Source organism: Papaver somniferum, chromosome 6 (genome assembly GCF_003573695.1).
Source record: "Papaver somniferum cultivar HN1 chromosome 6, ASM357369v1, whole genome shotgun sequence".
Taxonomy (NCBI): domain Eukaryota; kingdom Viridiplantae; phylum Streptophyta; class Magnoliopsida; order Ranunculales; family Papaveraceae; genus Papaver; species Papaver somniferum.
In genome coordinates this window covers 70,191,856-70,202,535 of record NC_039363.1, presented here as the reverse complement: position 1 = coordinate 70,202,535, position 10,680 = coordinate 70,191,856, and the positions used below count along the sequence as shown (strand labels likewise).

Sequence of the window (10,680 nt, the reverse complement as noted above, 5' to 3'; positions counted from 1 at the left end):
TAGTTTAGACTCCGAATATGATGTCCATAGTGCAACTATCTGAGTAGAGCTCTGTCACTTTATATGAATTTTAGTATGCTTGAGTGCAAACTCGTGTACAGCAATTGGAATTTCGCATCAGGGTACTTCTTCCTGTAGTCAATAAGTATGCCAACCAAGGAGATTCTTTAGTGCCTTCCAAGGTTCTGCGTAGATAGCTAAGCTCTGGAGTATTAAGGTTTTGTGGGTACACCTCTGGTAAACCCCCCGGAGACAACACTCCGCCACTAGGGCCACCTAGTGGTTTAACGGCTTACTGCACGTGCTAAGTGTAGTCATTTTATTTTAGATTAGATTTGCTCGAGGACTAGCAAATAATAAGTTTGGGGGTATTTGATAGACGCATTTATGTGTCTAATTTGTCCCAATTGTTTATATTGTTAGTACTCTATTTTACTTATTTGGTTATTTTATGTCTTTGTAGGTGTTTTTGGAGAAATAAGCTTTTGCGGCGAAATTGGCTAAAAAGTGGTTTTTGCGCTCGTGGGAGAAAATTACTATACGGACTCTCACTTTGGATAAGGGGTAACCTAATTACTAAGGGGCACCCCATTTCAGGGCATGTACTAAAGGGACACCGGAACTGGATAGGGGGAGGTCATCTTCAAAGTTTCAAAACTGGATTTTGGCGGGAAAAAAGGCAGCAGCGTCAACAGTTTTGGATCAATGATTTGAGCGACCTAGGAGGCGATTAAATGGGCAAATTTGGTACCCACGGACTCTACAAGACATAAGGGACCTGTTAGAAGCGATTAGACCCATCTAATTGGGCTGGATAAGTCAGAAAATCCACACAAAGTCAAGACAGTGCACACGGTTTCTGTTTAGGGTTTGAGATTAGTTTGAGAGATTTATGGGATATCTTGCGTGGGATATACATCAAAACAGTTGGGTAAAAGTCCTAGAAGATATTTGAGACGAGAGAATAGCTAGAAACAGCCTGTAACGCAACAAGAAGAAGATTATTCTTCAAACAACCCGTAAAGAAAATGGAGATTTCCAAGGGGTTTGATCGAGTTTCAAGGGGATTTAAAGCCTATAAATAGTTGGTTTTATGTCAGAGAAGGGGATGAAGAGTTTGGGGTCGATACAGAGCCAGGAGGAGCGAAGAAGAAGGAGTAGCAGCAATGTTCACTGCTGCTGCTGCCATTAAAAAGCTTCAAGAACACGAAGAACAGACTCTCCAGGACAGTCTTATTTTCAGCAGCTTCAGAACAGTCTTATTTCAGCAGCTCAACAACAGAAGAGAGGTGTCGCAGTTCGCTGCAGTTCTGTTGTCGTTCTTTTCTGGACGTGTTTTGTGAGTCTCAGAACTACTATTTTATAACTTTTGACTCTTTTAATCACACTTTGAGCTTTGAATTAATATGTTGAGTGTGTGATTGATATGAATAGCTAAACCCCAATACTGGGATGATGGAGGAAACCATTCTTTATGCATGAGTAATTTTATTTAATTCTTTTATGACTATTTGCACTATTATGAATGGAATTATGATTTTTATTGATTATTTGTGATTTTGTCTGATGATGTATGCTTAATCCATGAGATTATTGATGCATCATGCTTATGATTTACATATAATACTTCAAAATCTATTTTGGCAAAGTAAGAGTCGATATTTGATCAATATAAGCTTTTGTCTAGAATTAATAATTGAATCGCATGAGTATAAGAATTGGTGAAATCCTGAGTCCCAGTATCTCTTGATCCTGTGACAATTTTGTATATATTTTTGTTTTTAAATCTATTCAAGTCCGAGCATCGAATCCGTATTACCGCAATCTTAATATACAACAAAATGGCGCCGCCGGGGACTTGTATATAGATTTGTTTTTAGGTTTATTATTTTATTTTATTTTTTACTATTATTTGTTCCTTTTTACGTTTCTTTTTGGTCTTTGATTTACAGGTTCGAAGTGGAATACTAAGGACTTGGAACAAAAAGCTTAAAGCAAATAAAAGAAAAGAGAAGAAGAAAAAGACAATTTTTTTTTAGGATTTAATTTTTATTATTATTATTTTTTTTGTATATAGCTTTTATTTATTTATTTTTAGAATTTGTAAATAGGCTTTATTTTTCATAATTTTTGTAATTTTGGACTTTTTATTTGGACTTTATTCTGGACTTTGGACATTATTTTTAAAACCCTACGGAAGGGTTATAAATTAAAAAAAAAATTAAATACAAACTGTTTGCAGGGAAGGACGACGATTACTATATCGTCTCGGCCCCTCGGGTTCGCACACGTCATAGGAGTCGTGGCCCGAGTCGACGACAACGGTTCATCGCCGTCTGGTACGGGAGGTAAGTCCAATCGAAACACCCGCGAATCTCCTGCAAGCGGGTTACTGTCTGCCTTAAGGTGATAATTGTTTAGGACGAACCGGACTGTCTTTATTTTCCTAGTAAAGGGCAAGGCCTGGCCTAAACAAGATAAGGACTCGGATTTCATCACCGTTTCCTTCTTGCCCGCCTTAGGAAAACGAAACCAAACGCGAACCTAAGCCTAAAATTTTGAATAGAACGAGACCAATAGGGTAACGAGCTTAATAGGAAATCGTTCGAAAATATTGGTTGCTCTTTAAGCACATTTCAAAGTTGATGGTTTCTGTGAGTTGAATGCGTGACTGCGCCGCCTTGTGATAGCGGTGAGGCCTTGGGTATCAAAGCTCCACTGAGCTTCCCTCGCCTCGATTCAACTTACATTAGCTCGGATTGATTCCAGAGGGGTGTGCTCAAATTGTAACGAATTCCTTTTCGAAGGAATAGAAGCTGGTCTAGAAAACAATCTAAGTGGAGCCATCATGCTTTTTGTTTGCTAGATTCTATAGGTTTGATTTGGTCGAGTCGGACTTGTTTGTGATTGCGTAGAATTCCCCTGCAATTAAGAATGTCGAACTGGTATGATAGAAGCCAATACAATGAATATCGACCTGAATTTGAATATGGACATCATCAGTATTATGACCATAGTGAGAATAGTGACTGGGGACGCCAACCTTTTCAAGGTTATGGTTCATACCATGGTGAGCCCAATTACTATCCACACGCGCATCAGTCATACGAGCAAGAAGATTATAATACTAGTTCTTCGTCTTTAGAGGATACAATCAAACTTTTGAAAAGTAGTCCTTATTATGATCCTTCAGTTCCTATTCCTTCTCTAGAAGAGACTCTCAGGAATTTAGCTAAGTCATCACGTCAGTTAGCTGAATCGACGTATAAATTAGATGAGGTGAATAATGTAGTTATGGACGAAAGAACTGCAACAACAACTGAATCTGTAGAAGATATCCTCAATAGATTAACTCAAAACTTAGATCCTACACTAAGGGAACTTTCTTTGGAAGAGACCCTTGAGAGGATAGCTGAGTCGACACGTAGACTTGAGTTAGAGACGAATGAAAGTATTGCTCGAAATAATTTGAATTGCCAATATAGTGTATCCAATAATACCCTTGAGAATGAAGATACTTTTTCACATAATCAAGATAACGAGGTTATAATTGGTAACACTACTTATTTATATAAGGTTCAATCATCTTCGTACTATTATGATGATGAGGATAGTAGTGATGAAGAATCTGAAACATGTAGGCATAGTAATCAGGAATCTAGTAATCCAATTGAGCTTTATAGTGATTATATTATTTCTACTTCAAATCCAAATAATTTTTATGATTATTCACCTATTCAAAAGGACGAGGATTTGATTAGGGATACCACCGTTTTAGACGATGTAGTTTTTCCTTTTGATTACGAAGCCGATAGTGGTTTAGAGGAACGGGTTCATTTCGAAAATACTGTTTTAGAGTCTAGCGACTTAGAAACAATAGTCTTGGAAGAAGAAGATAGACCCGTAGAGATGAGTAAAGATGCACTACCTGATAATAACTTAGAAGAATCTCTTGAATATTTTAAGGACTCTGAAGATACGGAAATTCAAGAAAAAATTAGAGGTCTATCTAGAGAAACTGAAAACTCTAAGTTTGGGGGTGATTATCACTTCCCTAGTGCCTTACCTTTAACTCTCAGAAAGTCCCCACACTTAGGACTTGACATCAATGCCTCAACCATTTTACAAGATTACTTTCATACTCGTTTTCCTGAACCTAGTGATGTCCATAAGGAAGTTCAGTTGTTAGAAACCCATCCTCTGGTTGATGAGGTTAGACCAGGCTATGATACTAAGATCGACTTTGTTTTCCCACCAAATATTTTTCAAACAATTGTGGAAACAATTGTTCTCCAGGACAGTCTTATTTTCAGCAGCTTCAGAACAGTCTTATTTTCAGCAGCTCAACAACAGAAGAGAGATGTCGCAGTTCGCTGCAGTTTTCTGTTGTCGTTCTTTTCTGGACGTGTTTTGTGAGTCTCAGAACTACTATTTTATAACTTTTGACTCTTTTAATTACACTTTGAGCTTTGAATTAATATGTTGAGTGCGTGATTGATATGAATAGCTAAACCCCAATACTGGGATGATGGAGGAAACCATTCTTTATGCATGAGTAATTTTATTTAATTCTTTTATGACTATTTGCACTATTATGAATGGAATTATGATTTTTATTGATTATTTGTGATTTTGTCTGATGATGTATGCTTAATCCATGAGATTATTGATGCATCATGCTTATGATTTACATATAATACTTACAAAATCTATGTTTGGCAAAGTAAGAGTCGATATTTGTTATCAATATAAGCTTTAATTGTCTAGAATTAATAATTGAATCGCATGAGTATAAGAATTGGTGAAATCCTGAGTCCCAGTATCTCTTGATCCTGTAACAATTTTGTATATATTTTTGTTTTTAAATCTATTCAAGTCCGGGCATCGAATCCTTATTTACCGCAATCTTAATATTACAACAGTTTGTGTAACTGAATCTTAGTTTGTTTATTTTTATGTTAGTGGTAGATCCGGTGCTTGTTATGGCAATTAGTAACAATCAACGGTATCGTGACTCTGCCTGAAGGAATAGAGCCTTTGGTGTTATGGCAATCTGAAGAATCCGGAGAGGAGTGTGTGACTTCTATCTTGATAGTGGTAGATCCGGTGCTTGTTCGTTTCCTCCATCCTCATCAACGGTATCATCCCTTTCTGTTATTTTCTTACTTTACCAGTAAAGAGACTCTTTGGGAAAGCTAATTTTAGTCTATTGATGTGGTTAGAGTGTTGACTTGGGAAAACTATTGGGAGCTGATGATATGGGGTACTGAATTTACCTATTTCAGATGTTTTATCAGACATTGATGTTCTAGTCCATTGTCTTTTTATTCTCTTATCATGTTCTCAATGTGCTATTTTGGTTATCTTTTGCAGTTTGGGGAAGACTTTACAGTCAATCGCATTACTGTATACTCTTCTTCGGCAGGGATTTGATGGAGAGCCCATGGCTAAAAAGGCAATAATTGTCACTCCTACCAGCCTTGTAAGTAATTGGGAATCTGAAATTAAGAAATGGGTCGGAGATAGACTTCAACTTATTGCTCTTTGTGAGAGCACCAGGGATGATGTTGTTTCTGGATTAGACAGTTTCATTAGACCGCACAGTCCATATCAGGTAAGTCTAAGATTATCTGTCTTGATAAGCTATTAATTTTAGCATGGATACTGATTCATTCTATATTTTACAAGGTGCTAATTGTTTCCTATGAGACATTCCGAATGCATTCGTCAAAATTTGACAAAAGTGGATCCTGTGACCGCACAGTCCAGACACTAACAAATCGGGTACAATTATCATATATCTTCCCTTGTATTATCATGGTATGTATAAAATACTGTTTGTCTATCCTTAACTCGAAGATGGTTGTTTTGAGTTCAGGCATTAGCTGGTCTTTCATGCAACCGACGCATATTATTGTCAGGACCCCCGATGCAGGTAATAGTCCTTAATCTATGTCTCTCTGATAACATAGTTTTACCTATGTTGATTTGTTTATTAATGGCAGAATATCTGGAAGAGTTCTTTGCGATGGTTAATTTTACCAATCCAGGAATCTTGGGGGATGCTGCATATTTTCGACGATACTATGAGGTGAGTGTATTGCCTTTTTTTTGTATTCATTGTTATTAATAATCTAGCTGATAGATGCTGGCAATGTAACGTTTCATCTATTTTTGAACTCATCAAATGAAGTTACCGATCATTTCTGGAAGAGAACCTACATCAACAGAAGAAGAGAGAAATCTTAGCGTTGAGCGATCTGCTGAATTAAGCACAAAAGTAAATCAGGTAATCTTGTTTCAGTGTGTGAAACGGTTAAACATCCCCCGAGCTTGTGATATTCTGTTTTTATTTGTCTGTTTCTACTATTGTGGTTTTCGAATAAGCAGCAGTTAACCTCATCTTTTCTACTCTTGTGGATTTTCATTTCAGTTTATTTTGAGGAGGACCAATGCTTTGCTATCAAATCATCTACCACCAAAGGTAATTCAGCAATTTCAGTCTACTTGATGTGTTATGCAATGCCATTTCGCCTTTGATAGTTTTCAGTTTTGCGATGTTACAAGATATTTTCGATACAGTTTGCACCCATCTTCACCTTTATGAGTTTGTCCTTAACATTACGTAGGTGGAGTCAGTGTAGGTTAGACTTAGGGACACTATAAGAGTAAATAACCACCTGCATGACCCCAGCGAATCAGAAATAAGGTACAAATACACGCTTCGTGGATTGTACCAAGCAATATCATTGAGATATCAGTGTTTCTTTGATTATTAAAGGCTACGCTATCTGTTCCGGGAACATCACTGGAATGTGAACGTTAACATATGATACGTAATCCCTTATCTTAATCATCACTAGAAGTTAGTCACTTAGTCGGTTAGTCCCTTATCTTAATCATCTCAAATTCTCAAGAGTGGCATTTGTTTGATAACACAATAATTCCTTGATCTGCTTGATACTAGTAGCCATAATGTATAAATTGCTTCATCTGAACTTGTACTACACCTGAAGTTTATTGCATTGAATTTGTCTGCAGATAGTTGAAGTTGTCTGTTGCAAGTTGAGTCCTCTTCAGTCAGAGTTATATAACCATTTTATACATTCCAAAAATGTAGGTCTTTTTTCTTTTCATTTGTCCATTTCAAATGGTTCAGAGAACCTTCTGGTAAATTAATGTAATTGATTTCTCTCTAATTAGTATCTTTTCTCGTTGGTCTCTTCTTTCAGGTCAAGCGAGCAATATCTGAAGAGGCGAAACAATCAAAATTTTTGGCATATATCACTGCTTTGAAAAAGCTTTGCAATCATCCTAAGGTAGGGTATCAGTGGAGAGTGCTCTCTTTGTTAGCAGCTGGTATTTGTTGTGTGCTCTTACACTTATGCTTCTTCTGGGGATGCAAAATAAGCTCATGTACTCTTGTATTGGTTGTGGCGTATTTATCATTCTCTATGATAATCCACAGATGTCCAGCTTTACACCATTAGTAAGCATTATTGAGAAGCAAGGTGTAGTCAAGTAGAGGTCAATTTCAAAGCATGAAATGTAGTTTAGTGCAACATAAAACTGTATAACTAATTTATTGATTTTCCTTCATCAGATGAAGTGTTTTTTTTTTTTGTTCCCATTTCAGATGATGGAAAACAAAGCTTAGAACTAATTAGTTTCCACTTCCTATCCTAATTTGTAGAAAATACTCCATTTGTTTGTTTCTCCAGCTATATTTATTCTTCAAGGCTTTTGTTTTTGCTTTAAAAGTATCATATATGTTATGTAATTATGTTACTCTGTTTTAGATTGTCTTTACTTCGATAATTAGTATTATGTTCACTTTAGACATCTTCTTTTCAGCTTATCTATAATACGATCAAAAGTGGGTCAGGAACGTCGGGATTTGAGGATTGCATTTGCTTTTTTCCTCCTGCAATGTTTTTTGGAAGGTATATATTCACCTTACTTTTTCTATCTCCTTCCATCTTCCGCGAAATATTTCTAATTTAAGTGTAAACACTGTAAATTTTTAGATGTGGAGCATGGACTGGTGGTGATGGGGTTTGGGTTGAACTTTCTGGGAAGATGCATGTTTTAGCTCGGTTGCTGGCCCAATTGCGTAGCAAAACTGATGACCGTATTGTTCTTGTTTCCAACTATACTCGGGTTTGTATTCATTCTAGCAACGTAACTTCTCCAATTATTGCATAAATTTTAGTTAACAGGAAGCCTCATTTTGCAGTAATTTGTCTTCATTGAAACCATCCTGCATTTACATACAACACATGCTTTTCTATTACTTTATGCAAGTAGTTTCCACTATTAATTTACATCACGTTTATAGCAAGAAATCAGGTGGGCAGAAGTTAGCTTCTTATGGGCCTCCTTAGAGATGATTCACTAATTTTGGTTTACTCACCATGGAATCATCCGCACCGGAGTTCCCAATCTACAAAAAGCTGGGTGTTTATGAACCTCCTATTTCCATATATGTGGTGGCCGTTAAATCTTCAATTTGGTTTTAGTTATAATCGGCGTTTGTAGAGCATTGCATGAAGTAGAGAGGAGTTAAAGACAAGACATACTTGAAGAGCCCTCATCCGCTGGTTTTGGTAGGTTATTGATTTGTTGGTTGCTTCGACGGCTTCTTTTTGAAGGAATTTTAGAAAAACATTTTTCCGAAACTCCATTGGCAGAAGTATCCATATTTGTTAAAGACATACTTGAAGAATCCTCATTAGCTGATTTTGGTAGGTTCATTGGTTTCTATATATATATATATGGAATTGTAGACTGGGTTAAGCATCTTCTTACCCCACTCATTTGCTTTGATTTTGAATTTGTTTATAATTTTCTTTTTCTTTGTTTTGATAAACTACTCACCCAGTTGCTTTGAATTTTGAATAAGTATTTAATTCCCAAAAGAGGCAACAATTTGTCCCTTATTGGATCTTTTTCTGCACTCTATTTTAGTCAAAGAGGCAATAATTTGTCCCTTATTGGATCATTTTTCTGCACAATTTTTAAAAGATGAGTTGCTTTCCTTGCTTCAGATAAAAGATGCCTACGTACTCAAGTTTTTCGAAGATGGCTTGAGCCGCCTGCCAACATGGTGCAACAACGGGGACAATGTGAAGCTTCCTTCCTGTCAAATTAAATGCAAGTACAGAATGGAACTACCTGAGTACAATACGATGGAGCCATATCCCCACATGAATGAGAGATGTGCAAGTTTACCCCCTAAATACTACAGATCAGCGAAGTGCTGCGATATTTTCTTCACTGTTTTTGGAATTGTCTGCATCCACTCTTGCATGTATGCCTTGAATAGTTGAATTAGTCCGGAAGTCACACTCTGTTAGCTGTATGATATATAGATGTGAAAAATGTTACCTAATGAACATTAGAATTGCTTAGAGAAGTTCTAAAAGTCAACTAGCTTGTACAGTTCTGATGATTGTATATTTGGAATGAGTTAAGCTGTTGCATATTTTTCTCGGTTTTCATATTTTTCTCAGTTTCACACTCTCTTTAACAGTGCGTTTGGTTCAAGTTATTTACATAATTCTATTGCAGGGTAATCTGAGATGAAGCCATACTTTCCAATTCAAACGTTCCTGTACTTCAGTATAAAGAATCAAACTTTGTTTCACTGTAAAACCAACTCTTGAAAGGTTTTAGACCTGCCACCATGAGCTATTACATTCCGCACACCTCCCACATGATCGCATATGGCATCAAAGGGAATAACAACTTACATCTTCTGCTTAACGATCTAACCCGCTGGCCTTTAAAATATCCAACTGTGTAGCTAATAAAGTAGAAGCGAAAAAATTCTTCCAAGTTAAGCCACAGTGAAGAAAAAGATGATGAGCACTCAAAGACACGTGCAGCGCACGTGCCTCATATTAAGAAATTTGAAAAGCCGTAACAAAAAGCAACACCCCTAAATTGGGGCCCTGGAAAATAATTAGGGGCGCGCAGTTACAGGACAAAAATGGTCATGAAATAGTAATTGGTGGATAACCCTTATCCCAATTTTTTTAAAATGGCTAAACTGCCCTCAAATGATTAATGTTAATAATTAAATTAAGTTAATTAGTGTGGTTAGATTAACATAAGATTTTAGAATTAAAATGTGGAAAAATAGGGTATATGGAAAGTCGTTAATGAATATATACCACCATTGACGATTCAAACCTACAACTTTTCAGTTTATGAAAAATCGTCATGGTAATATGATAAATCCTGATGACTTTTTCATGTTATGAAAAATCGTCGCGATAATATAATAATTCCTGACGACTCTAATAAGTGTCGTCACCCAAAAATTTTATATATAAACGACCCTAAAATTTCAAATGACGACCTCCATCATAATTGCTAACTACACCCAAGTTAGAAATGATGACTTAAGACCAATTCAAAACACAATCGTTAAGCTTCCTGGAGTAATGAATGAGTCAGTAAGGCCACATGATTTAGTTACTAAGGCCACAATCGTTAAGCTTCCTAGAGTAATGAATGAGTTAGTAAGGCCACAATCGTTAAGCTTCGTAGACTAATTCAAAACACAATCGTTTGGTAACGACCCTCAAGTTAGCAATGGTGGAGCCAATTTTTTTTTTAGGAATACTTCCTAGAGTAAGTTGACGAACCTTTTAATTTTTTGTAACACAGAGGCTG

At 36.5% G+C, this 10,680-nt stretch overlaps 1 protein-coding gene across 3 annotated transcripts; it reads left to right on the top strand.

Moving 5' to 3' along the window:
* Positions 1 to 4,955: 4,955 nt before the first annotated feature.
* Positions 4,956 to 9,502, top strand: LOC113287916 (protein CHROMATIN REMODELING 25-like). 3 transcript variants are annotated; one of them, XR_003330389.1, is made up of 13 exons: positions 4,956 to 5,138; positions 5,223 to 5,263; positions 5,374 to 5,614; positions 5,689 to 5,784; positions 5,879 to 6,091; positions 6,194 to 6,289; positions 6,434 to 6,484; positions 7,042 to 7,116; positions 7,233 to 7,319; positions 7,855 to 7,943; positions 8,028 to 8,160; positions 8,339 to 8,744; positions 9,048 to 9,177. XR_003330389.1 is itself a non-coding variant. In XM_026536793.1 (12 exons), the coding sequence occupies exons 2-12, from the start codon at positions 5,259 to 5,261 to the stop codon at positions 9,327 to 9,329; spliced, it is 1,368 nt and encodes a 455-aa protein (XP_026392578.1). In that variant the 5' UTR covers positions 4,956 to 5,138; positions 5,223 to 5,258; the 3' UTR covers positions 9,330 to 9,502. The 3 variants fall into 3 exon arrangements, 1 of the variants encoding a protein (XP_026392578.1); XR_003330390.1 differs by having other exon boundaries at positions 8,339 to 8,606; positions 9,048 to 9,176; XM_026536793.1 differs by lacking the exon at positions 8,339 to 8,744 and having other exon boundaries at positions 9,048 to 9,502.
* Positions 9,503 to 10,680: the final 1,178 nt, after the last annotated feature.